General features: G+C 34.3%; 1 protein-coding gene across 1 annotated transcript in view; it reads right to left on the bottom strand.

The window, feature by feature from the left end:
• LOC149802942 (protein ecdysoneless homolog) overlaps positions 1 to 23,412 on the bottom strand; it is a 105,843-nt gene that overhangs the window by 41,394 nt on the left and 41,037 nt on the right. The window contains exon 4 of the mRNA XM_089952456.1: positions 21,993 to 22,171. Within this exon, the coding sequence (XP_089808582.1) occupies positions 21,993 to 22,171 (179 nt within the window). The remainder of the gene's footprint in view (positions 1 to 21,992; positions 22,172 to 23,412) is intronic.

Raw genomic sequence — 23,412 nt, 5'->3', positions numbered from 1 at the left:
CACACTGACCATTAGCCAACCTCCAGCCGTGTATGCTTAACTGTACTAACAAAGTTCAAGAATGTGTACAACATGGAGATATTGTAATAACCTGAAAACCTATCCAGGTCATCTATTCATAACCATTATAAAGTGTCAAATACCATGACTGGTTCCAATACTTTCTGTGCTATCACACTGTAATAATTTGCGATGAAAATACGGTCAATATCCACCCTTCTGCCATCACATTGGAGACATAATAGAAGGAAAATGAGCATTCTTTTGTTTTAGTAGAGTGGATGTTTCTAAATATTATTTTCAAATTTGTACATGAACTAGAGAACTCCTATAGCTTAAATCCTCAGGCTTATTTTATTTTATAGTGTTTGAAAATTTGCTTCAATTTAATGCTGAAATATATTACCAGCCTTGTCATATTATGTAATTAATGAGTAAAAGGTCAAGGTGACCATCTATATGTACATGTATTGTTACTGAAAGAGATTTAAATGACAAAAAATACCTAAAATTCTCACCAGAATATGTATAATTTAAAACTAAAGTAAAGTAGACATAAGTCCATTAAAATGCAAAATATGAACTTTCAAAACATTCACTGAAAGAAATTAGTGGATGCAAAGTCATGAGAGGTCATCACCATTAAGCATGGTGAAAGAGCCCTAAGTAATCATATCTGAAGCATTATGCTTCAAAACACAACTAGGAAATATCATATTGCTTACTGTAACTACTCTATATATGGTAAATTGTATATAGTTTATATATGCATCGCTTAGATATAAAACAAAGTGCTAAACACTCCACCTAACATAGTCAAATCTACACCCCCCCTTTGGCTACAGTTGAGATATCTGAATATGCATTTATTATCCTACTGAAAGTCACTCTGTGGTTTACAAAATGTATTAATTTTGCTTGTTATCCACAAACAGAACCATATGATTGCATTTATAGTAAAGTTAATTGCACTTGCATATGTGGAGACACTGTATTGCTATGGCTGTCTATAGGACTCGCGGTACTAATTTAGTTCCCAAACACCATGATAATAAAAATTCAATAACTTAAAATGTTTGAGTGCTCATGATCAAACCTACATTTATCAGTATAGATGAAACCTGGATGTCAGCTTCTGTGTAGAGGATAGGATATGAGCCGTGGCATTTTCTGGGCCTGCAAGTGTTTGAAACATGTGCTTTCAATTCTGCACCAAAGAGTCAGGTGCTGATTTTAGTAATGAGTGTTCTAGAACTCAAGACTGTTAAAGGCCTGAAATTCCATCAATAAAACAATGTCTATTTTTTTTTCACTTACAACTAGGATAAGCTCTTAAAAGATTCTTTTTCCTACACCATAACTTACATTATTAACCAATCCTGGTCAGCCTAACCCATATATACTCTATTTTATGTTCACCCATTTCCAGGCTGGTTCCCATTTTCCCATACTATTAGTACCGTGTGTATTTTATAGTGGTAGTGGTTCTCAGGTTTTAAATTATCTGTGTAACTTTTATGCATAGAATATTAAAAGTGTGGTGTGTGCATGAGTCAAATAGAAGCATGGATAATGTTTCAGTCCAACTTCAAGTTTATGATCCAGCTGACCCCCTATAGACCACAAATTATGATTTTCAGTATGCTGCTGAAGTGAAACACATCACTTAACATATACCTCCTTATAAAGTCCACCTGTTCACAAAAGACACTATTTATTAACCCTTTTACTTGATTAAAATTAGACACTTTATCTGTATAAAAATGACTCCTGTCTGTACAGGACAAAATTGTGCAGTCTCATTTGTTTCTGTAATAGACAGGTTTCACTACAATTGCTATCAGTTCTTCAATGTGAGCACAGCATAGTGTGTTTTCAATTGTGACTTAAAATATATAGTCTAGATGACTTATGAAAACCCGAACCACATACTATGACAAATTCAAAGTATACTGCTGAACTGTACAACCTCATTGCTATCAATTACCATCTCCATAAATGTCATATATCCAGGATACTGTATATACTCGCCTACAAGTCAAGTCAAACTGCAAACAACATAGATCATGATCTGCCATAATATAATGCATCTTTTTTTTTTATCAGGGCCTATGTTGTTTGTTCTACTATTGTTCCTTACAACCTGCACAGATCTAGATCTGCCAGTGCATTATGTGATGGCAGATGTGGGTCCGTCCTATCTGCAGTTGGACTCGTCCTTTAAGTGAGCATATATGGTATATTTTCTATATGGTATATTTTCATTCTAACACAATGTGGTATACTTCAAACTATTTCTGGCTTGATTATTATGGTTTCTCTGAAACCTGACTAAACATATCTCATTGATTTTAAGCCAAAAATCTCCTAAACCATCTTCTTTTTAAGACGGCTGCCATGGAAACACTTGTAAAAATATTTATTGGCATTGTGTGATAACAGCAAAATGAAAACTATACCAAATGAACCAAATTTATTAAAGGAATTAGATGTGGATTGTTTTGAATGTAAGAACAGCAGTATTATAACAGAGAAGAAACAACTTAAGGAAAATGATTTCAAACTGCAGAAAAAGTAAACTGTTCCCTATATTGTACACAAATACATGATGGATGAAGGTGATAATGATATCTGTTAATGACTATTCTTAATGATTATATGGTGGAAAATAAAGTCTATTTAATGACTTGATCTGCATAATAATCACATCAAAACTGTAACTATGAATAGTTTTTTGTAGAATTAGGAATTACCCAAAAGTGTGCTACAAATAGAAAGCAGGAAACCCATCCAATTGTAACATTTTACTTCATTTTTCATAAATAATTCAAAGACAAAACAGAAAAAACACAACCAAAAGTAAAGGTATATTGAAAGTTAAGTTTTTAAACCTTTATCCCAATACAATACACATAAAATACACTATCACGGTAGACTTTGAATCAAAGTTGACACTTTGTGTTCACAAAACTACACAGTCCATCATACCTACATTATCGTTCCATCATGGATGGTCCAAGCTGATCTCCAATACATGAAACAAACATTCAATTGACCAAGAATTTTAGCAATTAATTATTGCATCTTCATGATCTTTCTATTAATTCTACTTTTTCTGCACTTAAACAACTCAAATGTCAACTAAATGTAAATATTTACTTAGAAACTACTATCAATACCATCAAATGTATGACTATCAATACCATCAAAGGTATGGCTATCAATACCATCAAATGTATGACTATCAAATGTATGACTATCAGTACCATCAAATGTATGACTATCAATACCATCAAATGTATGACTATCAATACCATCAAATGTATGACTATCAATACCATCAAATGTATCACTATCAATACCATCAAATGTATCACTATCAATACCATCAAATGTATGACTATCAATACCATCAAATGTATCACTATCAATACCATCAAAATGTATCACTATCAATACCATCAAATGTATCACTATCAATACCATCAAAGGTATGACTATCAATACCATCAAATGTATGACTATCAATACCATCAAATGTATGACTATCAATACCATCAAATGTATGACTATCAATACCATCAAAGGTATGACTATCAATACCATCAAATGTATGACTATCAATACCATCAAATGTATGACTAACAATACCATCAAATGTATGACTATCAATACCATCAAATGTATGACTATCAATACCATCAAATGTATGACTAACAATACCATCAAATGTATGACTATCAATACCATCAAATGTATGACTATCAGTACCATCAAATGTATGACTATCAATACCATCAAATGTATGACTAACAATACCATCAAATGTATGACTATCAATACCATCAAATGTATGACTATCAATACCATCAAATGTATGACTATCAATACCATCAAATGTATGACTAACAATACCATCAAATGTATCACTATCAATACCATCAAATGTATGACTATCAATACCATCAAATGTATCACTATCAATACCATCAAATGTATGACTATCAGTACCATCAAATGTATCACTATCAATACCATCAAATGTATGACTATCAATACCATCAAATGTATGACTAACAATACCATCAAATGTATGACTATCAATACCATCAAATGTATGACTATCAATACCATCAAATGTATGACTATCAGTACCATCAAATGTATGACTATCAATACCATCAAATGTATGACTAACAATACCATCAAATGTATGACTATCAATACCATCAAATGTATGACTATCAGTACCATCAAATGTATGACTATCAGTACCATCAAATGTATGACTATCAATACCATCAAATGTATGACTATCAATACCATCAAATGTATGACTATCAATACCATCAAATGTATGACTATCAATACCATCAAATGTATGACTATCAGTACCATCAAATGTATGACTATCAATACCATCAAATGTATGACTATCAATACCATCAAAATGTATCACTATCAATACCATCAAATGTATGACTATCAATACCATCAAATGTATGACTATCAATACCATCAAATGTATGACTAACAATACCATCAAATGTATGACTATCAATACCATCAAATGTATGGCTATCAATACCATCAAATGTATCACTATCAATACCATCAAATGTATCACTATCAATACCATCAAATGTATCACTATCAATACCATCAAATGTATCACTATCAATACCATCAAATGTATGACTAACAATACCATCAAATGTATGGCTATCAATACCATCAAATGTATCACTATCAATACCATCAAATGTATGGCTATCAATACCATCAAATGTATCACTATCAATACCATCAAATGTATCACTATCAATACTATCAAATGTATCACTATCAATATAATCAAATGTATCACTATCAATACCATCAAATGTATCACTATCAATATAATCAAACGAATGACTATCAGTACCATCAAATGTATGACTATCAATACCATCAAATGTATCACTATCAATACCATCAAATGTATGACTATCAAACCCATTTAATCCAGATATTTCCATTCAAAGTTCAACTTATACAAAAAAAAGTAATCATCTGAATGGCCAATAGCATCTGGGCAAAGTGTATGTCCCCATCATGTATGGCCAATAGCATCTGGACAAAATATATGTCCCCATAATGTATGGCCAATAGCATCTGGGCAAAATATGTCCCCATAATGTATGGCTAATATCATCTGGACAAAATATATGTCCCCATAATGTATGGCCAATAACATCTGGGCAAAATATATGTCCCCATCATGTATGGCCAATAGCATCTGGACAAAATATATGTCCCCATCATATATGGCCAATAGCATCTGGACAAAATATATGTCCCCATAATGTATGGCTAATAGCATCTGGACAAAATATATGTCCCCATAATGTATGGCCAATAGCATCTGGACAAAATATATGTCCCCATAATGTATGGCCAATAGCATCTGGACAAAATATATGTCCCCATAATGTATGGCCAATATCATCTGGACAAAATATATGTCCCCATAATGTATGGCCAATAGCATCTGGACAAAATATGTCCCCATAATGTATGGCTAATATCATCTGGACAAAATATGTCCCTATAATGTATGGTTTATTGTACTTGTTAAATGCATGAAGATACATAAAGGAAAAGTGCAGCAAATTATTCAAGTATTACATTTTATCCTTACTTGAGTGAAAATAAAATCATCTGCAAATCAGTTTTCACAATGATTACTGTTTCCGTTCAACTTCCTAAAGTACTGCCATGTGCCAGTCATGTGATGCAAAATGACACTAAACCCACCAAAGAAAAAAACTTCCTCAAGTCCAATATTTTATGTGCTCATATTCATTCAGTACAAAATGGTTTTACCTTTTGAATTCAATTCTCTAATAGACTGGTTTAATGTCTGTTTTTAAAAATTTATTTCCATGCCTATAAAGATAGGAACCATGTACTGCATCTGTTATGTAGCACCACAATTAGCAGACTGGTTATCAGCTCTTTCAATGCAAATGTTAAGAGATAGTTGGCAAAATCATTCATCTAGTCTTGCATCAATTTGGTGACTTCAATGCATGATCTTTTATTGTAAACATCTCTATTTCAATTATATGTTTTCTTTAGTAACTTTGGATGTCATTATTCTGGCAAATAAAAGTATATAGCTATTTGTTACACAGCAAATTATAGCAAATGTTTAACTTTCAAGGGGGCAAGTGATGCTGCAAGCAGCAAAACATGACAGGAGTCAAGTTGGCAGAGTTGAACTGAAAATATGACTCCAGATTATCATCAGTATTTCATCACGGAACACTAATCCAGTGGAAAATAATGGTTTTATATTTGTTACCTATTCATGGTACACAGACATCCATTCTCTCACATTATTTCCTTTCCTATGCTTTCAAAAAGTGGTGGGGCTTCTTGCTCTAGCAATTCTGTCTGCCAATTGTTAAAAGAAATGCTGTGTTGTTTGATATGGTATAACGGTACCAATTGCGCAAGTCCAGGTGGGCGGAGCTTAAGGTGTATGGAACATTGTATTCAGAATTAAAGAACAAAACTAGCTGTGATTGGTGCATTATGTAAGACTTGTGCTTTCTGTTTGGCTTAAAAAAAAGTTGAGCCTCTTGGCAACATGTGAGCTTGTGTTAATTTCTATCTAGATCATATTTTGTATTTTTTATGATTTTTTTAAAATATGGTACACATGACTGAAAATGTGCTTGTTGTGACTAGATAACTCTTACCCCTGTCTAGTTCCAGTAGAGTTATCTCTCTTAAATGCAATGGAGTACCTGGTTATGTCATTGTCAAATTGACAATCTAGCATTGTTCTATATGACAGCGTGTGACATGCATGCCCAAGTAGGACAGAAAGTATATTTATTTCACAAAACATTAGCATTGAGGTATATGGAAAAACAATTGGTACCGTGATACCTAAAGGAAAGAATAGCCTCACAGTGTTTCCATAGAAACGCATACATGTGGGCGGCATTTATGAACTATACTAGTTTGATGTAGGAAAACAAATGTATGCTGAACACTTTTGGTCAAATATTGAAAGTTCTTTAAGAATAAAATGTATGAAATCTTTAGAAAATAGCACAAGATGGCTTTGGATGGGGACTTTTGATAACTATAGCTATGATAGATATAGACTTGTGTTACCTGATGCCTTTATGTATGTGCTGTTACCTCCTAGATTGGAATGCATGCAACAAAATAAGTTATGGAAACATAATATAGTTGATTTTGGCCAAATATTGGCTATTGTACCTGCAAAAGATGAAAAATCATGTGTACAAAAACAACTATCTTGTTCTTGTAAGGCATGCCATAAACCAGGATAGAGAACATTCTAAGTACACTTGTAGATAGATCACTTGTATCATGTGGGATGTTCTGGCATGAATAATTTTTAGGTAATTTATTAAGGATTTGGTATTCCTTCCCATTTTGATTTGAATTGTCCTGCTCTAATTGTCCCTTTTTTTTTTACACTCTCCTGCTTTGAAATTGTTCATGTAGTTAGTTCAGTTCTCTTGCATTCCCTTTTGTTGAAGTAGCAGTGAATACCAACAAACAAGAACAGTTTCCTTAAGTCAGCATTTCCCATTGGCACTTATATAAGCCCAATTATAATCTACTATTGACTTTCAATTAATCCTATTTCTTTCTGTCAAGCTGCTCCTGTGGAATTTCCATGTTTGGTCCAACATTACAGAATGATAACCATTTTAGTCACACAGTGCGTATTCATTCCATTCAAATCCACACTGTTCTTGAAACTTTGCATCCCATCGCAAGAATCCAAATTGGCATGAGATGATATCTGCATGGTTATGGAAGGCTGCACTCTACATGCCGGCATTGTAGAAAATATGAACTATGTGATATGAAAGAGCTGCGTCATCTTAGAAATTAAAATTACATGACTCTTGAGGTCTCCACTAAACATAGGAGCCTAAATGTTAGGTTCTCACTTTGTCAGTAATGTATTTTGAGATAATTTAATTGCAATGAAGTTAATACAGGTTGTTGATGAACTCATCTATATTACATGGATAATGTATTCAAGGTTACCACACCTTATGTATATCATTCAGTTATCTCCCTTACACCAGTCATAACATTTCAAGGAAATAAAATCGCACATTTTCAGTGACTGATTATGAAAATAAAGAGAAGATTTGTGAAGTATTATATTAGCCCTCAATCTTGATGCAAATGTAAGTAGAAGCAATTTGATAATTTCTCACAGTAAAGTTTACAAGTTTAAAAACTGATAAGGTATGTTCTGCTTGGCTCTGAGATAAGTTTCTCTCTATCTTATGCCAATTATTATTAAATTCTTATGTAGAAGAAATATACTTTATATGTATCTATATTATCTAAATTATTCACCCTTTTATATTAGATGGAAATGAACACAACTTCACTTGAAATTTGGGTCCTGTAAGGGATGTTATAGCACAGTGGCCTTTGGGCTGTCCTTGGACCTGTTGGGCCCTGCCCCATATATTTGTCCAAGGTAAGGTCATCAAACTTTCACTTCTCATTTTTCGCATTGCTGACTTTGCCACCTTTAATTCCTTTATCATAAGCTACCTCTCCCTTTTAGATAAACACTTTCCTCCTGTTTTTAACTCCATTTGATGTGCTATACTTAGTGTTTATATTTGGCATTTTTCTGTATTTTATTCCCCTAATTTCACCTCCCAATCCAAACATAACCACTTAGAAGCTGCGATTTACTATATTTGGTGACTGACTGGCTTATTGAAACAATTTTATTCACATTACAAAGGAGGAAAGCTTACTATTTGTGTTACAAAGAGGATGGGTAGGTGGACCTTTGTGTGAGGACTGGTGGTTAGTGACCTCTTGTATCTGTAGATAGTGTAAAGTGGTCAAAGCTTATACTTTATAATAAGATTGGGTCATGTCCACCTGTCTCTGATGTTAAGTTCTGCACCTACCAAACAAATATAAATTCCTTTCTTTTAGGTGAATTGTACATTTTGAAGTAGGACAGGTGCATACTATTTGGTACATTGACCTTTGACCTAGTTATTACATAATATGATATAATGTAATTTATCCCATATCACCTATGTGAAGTTCAATAATTGCTGATATGAATAAGATAGAACTCATAGTTGAAAGAATTCATTTTATTTCAAAAGATGATTTTGATGGTGAAGCAAAAGTATGAAAACAATAGTTCAAACAGCTCAATGACATTTCTATACACATTCATATAAGACATAGGTTAGTACCTCATCAAATTGTTTTTCACAAGTGAGACTAAGTATATTTGTTACTTATACAGTCCCGAACTATTTCACAGATTATTGGAAAAATTAAGGTTTGCTATAGGTATAACGGTACCAATTGCGCAAGTCCAGGTGGGCGGAGCTTAAGGTGTATGGAACATTGTATTCAGAATTAAAGAACAAAACTAGCTGTGATTGGTGCATTATGTAAGACTTGTGCTTTCTGTTTGGCTTAAAAAAAAGTTGAGCCTCTTGGCAACATGTGAGCTTGTGTTAATTTCTATCTAGATCATATTTTGTATTTTTTATGATTTTTTTAAAATATGGTACACATGACTGAAAATGTGCTTGTTGTGACTAGATAACTCTTACCCCTGTCTAGTTCCAGTAGAGTTATCTCTCTTAAATGCAATGGAGTACCTGGTTATGTCATTGTCAAATTGACAATCTAGCATTGTTCTATATGACAGCGTGTGACATGCATGCCCAAGTAGGACAGAAAGTATATTTATTTCACAAAACATTAGCATTGAGGTATATGGAAAAACAATTGGTACCGTGATACCATATGGGACAAGCATATAGATATACCATCTCAAGGTTTAAACCTGCTTTTGGAATGTCTCACTAAGCAATGAAAACAAACCTGGGCTGTCCTGGAAAACTCCACTGCAAGATCTAGGAGCTCAAAAACAACAGAAGTGTAGCCCTAATATTCAATACTAGTAGACAAGATGTGAGGCAATAGTGAAACTTTGCATACAAATTCAATGATCAGACAAGTACTTAAATCATACATAGTGAACAAATCTGGAATGTCTTCTTTAAGTTGATCTATATTTTCCATAGTTGAGCATGATGACAGGATAAAATAATTAGCATAGAATTGGCCAGAATGGGGGTGGGGGTGATTTAAAACCAAACAAGTTAGTCACCTTGTATTTTTCCTACTTTGTTGAAGGTAAGTGGATTTTGTCAGTAGTTTTTCTTTGTTACTGTTATTAATAAATGCATCTGCCTGCTATGGCTGTCTCAGACAAATTTAAAGAATAAAAGGAAAACTACTAAAGTAACTTGTACTGGGTAAAGATCATTTTGTATCGATTCTTAACTCTTGGTATAAAATTGAGTATCGATATGGAAATAATATTGATACATCGATTAATCACTTGAACCCTACAACCTGCTCTACCAACAAAAAATGTTCTCTTGAGTAAGGTGGTTTACCAACAAAAAATGTTCTTTTGACTAAGGTGGTTTACCAGCAAAAAATGTTCTCTTGAGTAAGGTAGTTTACCAACAAAAAAATGTTCTTTTGATTAAGGTGGTTTACCAACAAAAAATTTTCTTTTGAGTAAGGTGGTTTTCCAGCAAAAAATGTTCTTTTGAGTAAGGTGGTTTACCAACAAAAATAGTTCTCTTGAGTAAAGTGGTTTACCAACAAAAAATGTTCTCTTGAGTAAGGTGGTTTACCAACAAAAAAGGTTCTTTTGAGTAAGGTGGTTTACCAACAAAAAATGTTCTCTTGAATTAAGATGATTTACCAATAAAAAATGTTCTCTTGAGTAAGATGGTTTACCAACAAAAAATGTTCTTTTGAGTAAGGTGGTTTACCAACAAAAATGTTCTTTTGCGCAAGGTGGTTTACCAACAAATAATGTTCTCTTGAGTAATGTGATTTATCAATAAAATATGTTCTTTTGAGTAAGGTGGTTTACCAACAAAAAATGTTCTTTTAACTAAGGTGGTTTACCAGCAAAAAATGTTCTCTTGAGTAAGGTGGTTTACCAGCAAAAAATGTTCTCTTGAGTAAGGTGGTTTACCAACAAAAAATGTTCTTTTGAGTAAAGTGGTTTACCAACAAAAAATGTTCTCTTGAGTAAGGTGGTTTATCAATAAAACATGTTCTTTTAAGTAAGGTGGCATACCAGCAAAAAATGTTCTTTTGAGTAAAGTGGTTACCAACAAAAAATGATCTTTTGACTAAGGTGGTTTACCAGCAAAAAATGTTCTCTTGAGTAAGGTGGTTTACCAGCAAAAAATGTTCTTTTGAGTAAAGTGGTTACCAACAAAAAATGATCTTTTGACTAAGGTGGTTTACCAGCAAACAATGTTCTCTTGAGTAAGGTGGTTTACCAGCAAAAAATGTTCTCTTGAGTAAGGTGGTTTACCAACAAAAAATGTTCTCTTGAGTAAAGTGGTTTACCAAAAAAAAATGTTCTTTTGAGTAAGGTGGTTTACCAGCCAAAAATGTTCTCTTGAGTAAGGTGGTTTACCAACAAAAATGTTCTCTTGAGTAAGGTGGTTTATCAATAAACCATGTTCTTTTAAGTAAGGTGGCATACCAGCAAAAAATGTTCTTTTGAGTAAGTGGTTACCAACAAAAAATGTTCTCTTGAGTAAGGTGGTTTACCAACAAAAAATGTTCCCTTGAGTAAAGTGGTTTACCAACAAAAATGTTCTTTTGAGTAAGGTGGTTTACCAATAAAACATGTTCTTTTGAGTAAGGTGGTTTATCAGCCAAAAATGTTCTCTTGAGTAAGTTGGTTTACCAACAAAAATGTTCTCTTGAGTAAGGTGGTTTATCAATAAAACATGTTCTTTTAAGTAAGGTGGCGTACCAGCAAAAAATGTTCTTTTGAGTAAGGTGGTTTACCAACAAAAAATGTTCTTTTGATTAAGGTGGTTTACCAACAAAAATGTTCTCTTGAGTAAGGTAGCCCTCATGTTATCCTGTCCATAAATTGTCAAGTTAACTACAAGGTAGCCCTTATGTTATCCTGTCCATAAATTGTAAAGTTAACTATAAGGTAACACTTACTTTATCCTGTCCATAAACTGTAATGTCAGCATTCATAACATACCCCAAGTAACCCATGACATAAATAATAAATGGACCAACCCAATGTAAATAGAGGATCTCAAATGAGTAATGATTTAATATTGAATTTATGAAATTAGCTAAAATTTGTCCAACTTTTGTGAGCCTTTGTGAGCAAAAGCTGGACATTATTCAATGAGTTTCATAAATTTAATATTAAATCATTTCCCATCTGAGATTCTTTTTATCAGATAGTTTTATTTCTGTGGAAATTATTTAGATAGAAAGAAGAATGAATAATTTTGTTCATTCTGACAGATGGTGCACCTTTTGTTTGTTGGGCATAAAATAGTCCCAAACAAAGTTGAACCAAAGTTGAACTAGTAAAAGCAGATTGTAATTTTGTACAAACTTTAAATCAGAGAACAAACATCCATCCAAATAAACAGAACATTTTATAATGACAAAGTCATTTTTCAAAACAGAATGACCAATGCGTGTGATGTCACATTGTTTGATATGGCACACAGTACCCTAACATGTCACTTTCAGAACTAAACATTACATTGTTGAGATTTTCATGTGAAATAGGATTACTGGATTCAGAACTTGTCATATTGACTGTAATAAATTTGAGATCAGATATTTGCAGTATTTGATTTGGAACATTAGACTGTACAGAAGACATAAATTTCTTTTGGAGTTGGATAGGCATCACATATTTACTGCGTAAATATGCTGTGGTTGGATAAAGTTCTGTCAGTTGGGAGACTGGTTTATGTCCATATTATTCTGCAAACAGAACTGAGCTTATTTACTTCTGTAAGTTAACATTTAAACCACACTTGTATATAGGGTGGATTCTATGTTACAGATAAACTGCCCCCTTCCACCCCCACCCCACACACCTGCAAGCAAACGAGCAATACCATTAGTTTTACTTCTTCTTGTTCTTGTCTTGGAGTTTTACACCATTTTTCTTATGATGATATTGTTATACCCCTCTGTGGGTAAATTGTCCATATTCAGACAGCAGAGATAATTTTTCCTCAATTTTCTTTCATGAGTCAAGTTGAAAAATGACTGCCAAAATGTTCATTGAAAACAAAACATTCCAGAAGGCAGGGATAAAAAGTTTTCCCATGATCACAGCCAATCAGTAAAGAGAATACTGCACAATAATTTCATGGGCTTATTTGGACAATTCAGAAACACATAAAGTGATATGTTCACATGTTATAATAAAAGAAATATTAAACTGCACACACTATTATAGGCAAATTGTACCGACCGTGATAAAAAAAGATTTCACATATGCACTAAGGAGTACAAATGACAAGATCTCTGACCCTGGCTTGTTTGGCCATGTTGGCAGATTTTAATAATAATAATAATAATAATAATAATACAAATACTAATACTACTACTAATAATAATATCAATAAATTAAATCAAATGCATGCCTTTACAATAACAACAGAATCAACTAAAAAGAAGAGCTCTCATTCGCCAGTTATCACATATTACAACTCCACAAACAATTTAAGGCACTGCCTGTCATGAAAGTGGGACGAAAAGATCTGTCATTATTACATTATCACCATTGTATGGATTTTCGTAACAGATAAACAAAATGAACTGACTATGTACGTCCATGACTACGGTGCTAATCCTTTAAAGATCATAATCAGGACTTTAATGAATGGGTCACTACAATGACACAAAGTCTGGTTTATTGTCTTGGACAAACAACTTTTTAAAAAATCATGGCCACTGATCATGTTAGCATGCAGTTACACGTGCCATTGCATTTATACAGTAAAAACGACCAATAAATGACAGATGGTTTGCAAAGAATAACTGACCACAGGTCAGTCAGTTAAAATGGCACTGATTAGCTTAGCACATGACCAAGTTAGGCAAATGAAGTGTGAAATATTCATCTATGATAATAAAAGAAGTGATATGGCAAGAAAACTGAGTATTCATCCCTGAGGTGAGAAAACTCTGAAATATCACTCAAAATGATGAAAAAGTACAGACTAGATGGTATTTGTGAGGCCTCTTATAAGAGTGTGCTGACCTGGCAAGATTCAAATTTGCAGCTGACACGATTTATGGGATCTGGAACAAGATCTCTATCCAAGGGGAGACCATTTTTGTCTGATTTCTATTTCTGCACGTCAACAACCTTTCAAGACTTTTGTTAAAACAAGCCAAAAGACATGGTCAATATCTCTCTTAACACATTAACCCTGGTGATGAGTTTAAGTGGCAGGATGTAGTAGCCTACTGCCGAGCTCTGTAGTGTCAAGGTCATGTATGATACAGTAAAGTGGGTGGTATTATAGAAAGATAGACAGATGTAGCTCTTTAATGATACCCAAAAATCTGGAATTTCTAGTTGCACTACAAAACACAGAGGGAAAAACCTCTTTTTTGGACCTGAATTTTTCTACCCAAATTTTGCTCGTGGTCGGAATATGATTTTTTTCGGGATTTTAGACTTTTTGGTCTCAGATCTAAGGCAGACCAGTATGAACTGCAAACAGACAGATGAACCTCTGCAAAAAGTAGGATAAGATGGGCATTTGGAATAAAGAGTGGTCTCGATATGAAAATAATGGGTCCGTTAAGCAAAAACAATAATAATAAATGTCCAATTTTTACCCTAATGCTCATGCGCGAGCCAAATAGCCAATGAAAAACAATGTTTCTAACACAACTAAGCAGTATGTTATTGGAAGATCACCTGGAAATTGGTGTTTTAGGATTTATTATGAAATAGCTTTCAAAATGTGTTTCCTACTCAAATTTCAGACAAAAAGGACAAAAACTTCCAGGGATTAATGTGTTAACTTAGGAGGGCTGGATTTGCAAGGTAGTGAATTTATTCCAAATGTATTAAAAAAGGAACACAGCTGTTTCAAACAAGAAATGTGTCCACATAACAGCAGTATCGAACAAGAAATATATTCACATAATATAGCTGTTTCAAACTGGAAATATGTCCATATAACATGACAGATACCAACTAGAAACAAGTCCACGTAACACTGCAGATGCAAACTAGAAATGTGTCCACATAACACAGCAGATATGAACAAGAAATGTGTCCACATAATACTTTAATATGTAGTGTTACAACAGAGGAAAAAATGGCAAAATGTTTTAAAGCCATATTCATCCTTGTATAGACATATATATGAATATTCTGAGTCAATTAAAACAAATTTCTAAAGGATATAAATATCCATACCCGAGACATATTGTCTCTACAGATATGTCTACATGCAAGGACATAAACTGGAAGAGGATACAATTTTGTTACATTAAAGAATGCTTAACATAAATTTACCAGTTACATGGTGAAGATCTCTGTGTAAGAGACAGATGCAGAGGGATTCTGCAATGGAATTTTAAGCTCAAAGGTGCAAAGCGATATGAAATATATGAACATTTTCTAGAAACATCATATACCACAGTCATCATGTATCACGCATATTTCAGATAAATGAAACAACTTAGAACATTAAAGACTAGAGAAGTCAACTATACAAAACTTGGGCCACTATGCTGGGAATGACACTTGAAAAACTGACCACTGACTTGTATATCAGCTGATCATTTCACTAGCTGGTTTATGTAGTATTGTAAGAACGCAGTAAATTATCTACCAAACGTCGTATCCTCTTGATTTTACTATTAGTCTGAAAAAAATTATTGTTAAAGATAAAGGCCTAATTAATATTCAAAGCCTCTTGCTACTATACAATTATCCAAGCTCCTATACAATTATCCAAGCTCCTATACAATTATCCAAGATCTTTAAAAGTTAAATTTACAGATGAAACTTTGATATGTCATCTATATATTCAAATGGCTTTCACTCGAATTGGAATTCTAATTCACAGGTGGTTTATGCAATTTTTTTTAAAGCCATGGGTTTCTTAACTCATAGTAACTAAATCTCGAAGTGTTTCAGGAAAAAAGCATAATGAGGCAGTTTTTAATTAAAAGCTAAAATTATAAACAAGAGTCCCCGATGAGACCGAAACTCAAGTGCCTGAGAAGTACTACTAAAAATTCAAGACAATATTTTTCTTTATAACTTCTTAGTATTGAAACCATCATTGATATTCTTGTTCAAATTAACCACTGTGCAGCCATATTGGATATTAAACCAGCATGACCTTCATCTGGGATAAAATGGACAAAATCTGATTTGAAGACTTTTGGTGAAAACCCCATGTTGATATACAGAGGAGAATTAATGACAAGATTTGCAAGGACTAACTGGTTCTTATAATTAGTCTTCTTATGAAAACCCAATAATAATGATAATAATAATAATAATAATAATAATAATAATAATAATAATAATAACAATAATAATAATAATAATAATAATAATAATAATAATAATAATAATAAAGACGTTATTTAATGAGGGTAACTCATTTAGTTACAAAATAGCACTAATCTAACTTGTGGCCCTCAGACATGCAGATACGTATAGAGTGCAATCAATCACTATCCATCTCACACAAACACATTCACCTTCATTAGACCTGCACATAGAAATTACAGACAGACTACTGTAGTTAACTATACATGTAAGTTGTAAACACACTAACAGTTACTAGCATTGTTCACTAGTCCAAGTTAAACTCATGCATAACACATACTGACAAAAATGTAGCTGGATGAGGTGGATAGGCCATGTGGTATTAAGATCAAGATTTTTAACCATTTTACTTTTAAAGCCCTGTGTTGTAAACTCTGTCATGCAGAAAATAAATCAGCTTTAAATGATATTGGCCATTTTTCTACGAAAGATATTGTTAGAAATCTTTACTTTTACATTTGAACTTTTTATTCATTTAAAATTAGAAATTTTAACTTTAAATTGGCACTATATGGCTAGTATTGTGCTGAGATTGTGAAACGACCTGCCTACTAATCCGAGTATTCTAAGGTGATGGCCTTTCACAGATCACTCATGAGTAGTCTAAGGTGATGGCCTTTTACAGATCATTCACGTGTAGTCTAAGGTGATGGCCTTTCACAGATCATTCACGTGTAGTCTAAGGTGATGGCCTTTTACAGATCATTCACGTGTAGTCTAAGGTGATGGCCTTTCACAGATCATTCACGTGTAGTCTAAGGTGATGGCCTTTCACAGATCATTCATGTGTAGTCTAAGGTGATGGCCTTTTACAGATCGTTCACGTGTAGTCTAAGGTGATGGCCTTTCACAGATCATTCACGTGTAGTCTAAGGTGATGGCCTTTTACAGATCATTCATGTGTAGTCTAAGGTGATGGCCTTTCACAGATCATTCACGTGTAGTCTAAGGTGATGGCCTTTCACAGATCATTCACGTGTAGTCTAAGGTGATGGCCTTTCACAGATCATTCACGTGTAGTCTAAGGTGATGGCCTTTCACAGATCACTCATGAGTAGTCTAAGGTGATGGCCTTTTACAGATCATTCACGTGTAGTCTAAGGTGATGGCCTTTCACAGATCATTCACGTGTAGTCTAAGGTGATGGCCTTTCACAGATCATTCACGTGTAGTCTAAGGTGATGGCCTTTCACAGATCATTCACGTGTAGTCTAAGGTGATGGCCTTTCACAGATCACTCACGAGTAGTCTATGGTGATGGCCTTTCACAGATCATTCACGTGTAGTCTAAGGTGATGGCCTTTCACAGATCACTCATGAGTAGTCTAAGGTGATGGCCTTTCACAGATCACTCACGAGTAGTCTAAGGTGATGGCCTTTCACAGATCATTCACGTGTAGTCTAAGGTGATGGCCTTTCACAGATCACTCATGAGTAATCTAAGGTGATGGCCTTTCACAGATCACTCACATTTAACCTCTGTCCACATAGATTCGAGTCTTTGCATGACCAATGTTGGTAAATTAGAATGCATGCTTGTTGCTTCCCATGGGTTGTGGATCTCCCCAGGGTCTTTCTCAACCAAATATACTGACTACCATGTATAGCCTGCCATGCTCTGAAAAAAAATGGTGTTAAACCCCAAAAAAAACCTACCTACCTAAATACTGATCAACACTATTGCAACTAGACATAAATGACAAAAAACCAGAACATTTTTTCTATCACATTAAAGTAGAAGTTACATGCTGATAAGAAATATAGCAATGTTATCTTTGTATTAAGTTTTTAAAATCGTTGTTATTAAAATCTGCTTGAAAAGCTACTACATCTGCCCATCCCAAAAGCCAGATATTACTGGGTGATTTAGTAGCCATGGAGTGACAGCCGTCAGTGTACTGTTTATGCACCAAAGATTAACCCTACTGGTGAGGCCTCACATGAAAAGCATGCAGCCTGCAGTTCATTCACTAATTCCTATATATACTCATTCCCATGTACAATACATAGATAACCTGCTAAGTAATACAAGCCAATCATTAATATGGAAAGTTTACCATTGAATAAACACATTTATTCCTACTTCAGAAAGAGCCCTGGGTAGGCTAGGATGCATATAGGTCAAGCATGGATGATTTATTGTGTTAATAAACACAAATACTTAACTCTTAGTAACACATAAAATGTAGGTCACATGACCTTCTGTGGTCTTTGGGGCACTGAAGTAGCTGAGATACATCCAATTACATGTATCAAGTTTCATGAATGGAACCTAAACAGTAGCCAAGAAATGAACCTGTCATACAAAATTTGAATGAAGTCACTGGGGATGAAATATGGTCACAAAGATTTGTTGGGCAAGGTATATGTAAAACTTGTCAGGATGAAGTTTCATCATTCTTGGCAGGATAGTATGCAAAAACTCATGTCATCATGAGCTAACTCCAAAAACTCATCCTAGTACAAACTAAACCCAGGTCAGCAAAGGATGAAATACAGGTCATGATGGCCTCTTTTGTTATATGAGTATGATAGCAAAAGAGATGCAGATCATTATCAATGTCATGATTACAGCATGAGTAATCCCAAGAAATGCACAGGAAACACAGAATTAAGCCTAAAACAGTAAACTTAATATATATCTGATATTGACCTACTAATGAAATGAGAAAGAAGTGCTCATTAAGTTTCAAGATTTTATATGGAATACTAGGCAAAAAGCATGCCAAGAATGGTCATGAGATAAAACAGTAAACTTAATATATATCTGATATTGACCTACTAATGAAATGAGAAAGAAGTGCTCATTAAGTTTCAAGATTTTATATGGAATACTAGGCAAAAAGCATGCCAAGAATGGTGATGAGATAAATGCAACAACATAACCTAAGCCTATAAATATGAAATATAGGTCATAGTGACCTTTTCTGGTATAGATGTTGTACTAGGAGAGATGCACAAAATCACCAAATTCAAGGAGTGCAGCATGAACAGTAGAAAATGTGAAACTGAACCAAAGTCAGTGAAATGCAGAATATTGTTCACAGTAACCTACTTTTAAGATGACGGTATAGTACTTATAAAAAAAGCATCCTGCTGCCATATTTCATGACTCAAGGTATAGCTGAATGCTGCAGTAGATAAAACACCAATGTGACCATGTGCTAAATTCAAAATCATAAGCCAGTAAATGTTAAATGTATGTCACAATGACCATCTTTTTAGTAACAGTGTGCTACTACTGTAATAGGGATGCATACAATCCCCTAGTTTGATCGCTGTAGCATAAACAAAGCTTGAGAAATTAAATTAAAATCAAATTTCACCAAAGTCAGTGAAGCATCAAATATAGGTTACAATGACACATTTCCATGATGATATTCATCACACTCCATCTCCTCACCAACTTTCATGAATCTAGGTGTGCACACACACCAAAATCCAGCTAAATGTGAAATATTGGTAATAGTAATGATCTTTTGTGGTACGGGTGTGGTACGAACAGAGATGCATGCAATTATTATCTGATGACTAAAGGATAAACAGAGCTAGAGAAAAAAACTTAAAACACAATTGTACTGAAGTGAAGAGTGAAATAGAGGTCAAAGAGACCTACTTCTATGATGAGGGTGTGGTACTCAGAAAGATGTATACCATCAACTGCTTTCATGAATCTAGGTATCACAATATATAAGCTGGGTGCTAAGCCCTATCAGACCATGAGCTAACTGCAGAACTTTGGGAAAATAATGACTTTTTGGATGTGGAGGTGAACCCTCCCATCTGCTGGGGTTTCCTAGTCTCCCCCTGTTCCTGACTAGTTTTGTTACTGTAACTCATCAGAGGGAATAATATGGGTTGATTTGTATGTTCAGCTGTTCACTGTATTGTATCAAGATGTTGTTTATACACCCCTTTGTCGCCGGTGACACCACTGCAGCCATTGTAGCTGCTTTAAGGTCATGTGACTTGTATTGTTCTGAAATAAACCATTGTCTTGTAGCTTATTTTTGGATACATTAAAATTTTGATCTAAAGAGGGGTATAAAAGAGAAGAAATGACTAGCAAACTCAAAAAACATTTACTTTGGTCTACAAAAACTTTGTTCTCTTTACAAATGCACAAAGTTAATTTCTGTAAAGCAAAACATAGAACTGCCATGCTATTATAAATCTCATCTGTTGAAGTGAAGTCCACAGGAGTACTGAATTGATTATTGATAAACAGTTCTCGCGGAATCTTGAAGTTATCAGTGGGGTTTACATAAGGTTGGTGTATGATTTCTTCCACTTCTAACATAGTTTCACAAGGTTTATTTTCTTGTTCTGTATACTGATGTGTGTTCCAGACGATTATTGGAGTAAAGATGTCTTCGGCTACCACCCAGATTGAAGAATTATTTTCAAGCTCCATTTGACTTGTTGATCCTGTATTCAATAAATAGGTTTGTTCATTTGTCAGTAATGTCCAATCTAAGGGGTCCTCAATAACATATTGTTCATGCACAAAAAAAATTCAGGCCTGGGGTATTTACATTTGTCAGTATCGACAGGCCATGTTCATTAACTAATCTGACTGTTTTCGTATGTTACCTTTCTTGTGGAGTCAGACCAAGAGCATTTAGGTATATGATGAGATTGATCTTCTTTTATTTTAAAGATCTTTCTGCAGTTAATGCAATTTGCTTTGATGCCAACATGTGTGATCTTGACATGTCATGCTAGAGATTGGTGATGTTTTAATTTGGAATTGCAGTACACCCATAATTGATTTTGCTGTGTAGTGGTAGCGTAGTGGAGAGATTGCATCATAATTTGTGATGCAATTTGATGCTGGGGCAGTATAACGAGGGTAGATTTCCTCAGAAGAGTGGAATATTCCAGTATAATGACTATGGGGCCGAAACATCCTAATTGCAGAACTTTACCTAAGCCAGTAAAATGTGAAACACAGGTCACACACTGATATTCTGTTGTGGTAAGGCATTAATTTAGATCCATATAGTCATCTAATTTGATGATTCTAGCATGAACAGAGTTCGAGGGCCACACACTAATTTCTTTAATATAATTACTGTTCATGGGCCTGATTTCAGTATTGTTTTAATTTGCCCTGAGGGCTGGACAGAACATGTTCGTGGGCCATATCTGGCCCACAAGCCAGGGGTTGTGAACCCCTGCCTTAGAATATAAATTAAACCAAAGTCTGTGTAGCATGAAATATAGATCACAATGACCAACATTTTGCAAAGAGGTGAAGTACTCATCAAGATACATTCCCTCACCAACTGTCATGAATATCTCTCTATTATTACTGGTAAAGGTGAGGGCTTTGACTTGACCACCTGGGGCTCTCAATGATATTGTGAGGTATAGCATTATTTTTCACAAATAAGACACACACAAAAACAAAGAGAGAGAGAGAGAGAGAGAGAGAGAGAGAGAGAGAGAGAGAGAGAGAGGGAAACAATTTTAGAATACTTACTCTTTGATCCTGTCCTTGATGACTTTTTGTATTTTTGATGAGGCTGTGGTGGCAGATTCATTCTTTCTGATGAACTTGACACCATCTCCTACACTGGTAACATTGGCTGGAAAGGTTGTGATTTCCGCAGGGGACTGAGGGACTGGGATGATATGGAGCTGTCCACTATATATGTAGACCTAAAATATGGTAGGAAAGTATCAGGTTACAAATGTCTGGTTTGGTGATTTATGGCAAAGCAACACAAGAGGGTTATATTGTGCCAAAAGCAATTGCAGTCAAGTGCCTTGCCCAGGGAAATATCAAAGCAGCCAGCTTGGGCTATCTGCCCCTTCTGATCGTGAATTTCACATGCTAACCCGCAGCAGCTCCAAATATTAAACAGTATTTATGAAGATAATCTTGTCGTCAATTTGTGTCATTTATTTAACTCAGTGTGCAAGAGTGAGAGTCAAAAATCTCCTTGGTGTAAAAACTTGGGGTCCGACTGAGTAAAAACCAAACTTTGGTATCAAAACTGGGGGTCAATTTAAAAATCTGGGGGTCTCTGAAGCACAAATGAGGGTAAAGGGAAACACTGATTTAACTCTGAAACAGTGAATAAAATGACAATTTAACAAAACACAAACAAAAGAATGTATCTTCAAAATTCTTCACACATATCTATGTTCCATGAACAGACATCATAAAAATCATAATAAACAGATAATTTTAAATACAGACAGGTACCAGGCACCCAGGGGTCGCACTGGGCTTTGCCAATGTCAGAAAGTGTGATTTTTTTCTCCCTTATTGGCTCCAAAATATGCAATCTGGCAATTCTATGGGCGACAACATTTCTGGCTGTTAAAATCTGTATATACAGTCTTGGGTTTGGAGTGGAAAAATTTAAAGGCACCATGACAGGAAGCCGCAAACTTGGATATAAAATTGCACTGTCTCTTGTTACAAAAACAAATCCATTGTTCATATTGACAAACCACCCTAACATGGCCTTGTTATATCATATTCTGCATATGCTGATGTCTGGCCATAGTACTGTACGCTGTAATATAACCAAAATATTTGTACTACCTGACTAGCTACAATCAACCATTTGATGGCAATATTTTTTCTTTTTAAAAAATGAACCAGAAAAAAATAGTTTTATTGAAACTTCAAAGAAAACTGATTACCTCTGAAGCATCAATCGCCCTGTATGTATGCTAAGCAAATGGAAAAAAATTTCTGTCTCAGTCAATATTCTACAATTATTTGATGTTGCCGCAGCAATAACAAATAGGTAATTGTTTGGTCCTTCAAAGAGGGCCTTTGGTGGAGCCTTCAATAACAAATGTACCTTCATCAAAGCAAGCTGAAAACCTTTGATCAATGGAAGTCAGCAACAAACTTAAATAAAAGCACTGTTTCATTTTTCATA

Source organism: Sinohyriopsis cumingii, chromosome 3 (genome assembly GCF_028554795.1).
Source record: "Sinohyriopsis cumingii isolate HCF-2022 chromosome 3, ASM2855479v2, whole genome shotgun sequence".
Classification (NCBI taxonomy): Eukaryota; Metazoa; Mollusca; class Bivalvia; order Unionida; family Unionidae; genus Sinohyriopsis; species Sinohyriopsis cumingii.
Note: the sequence above shows the minus strand (reverse complement) of the source record. Positions and strands in the feature narration are given on the sequence as shown.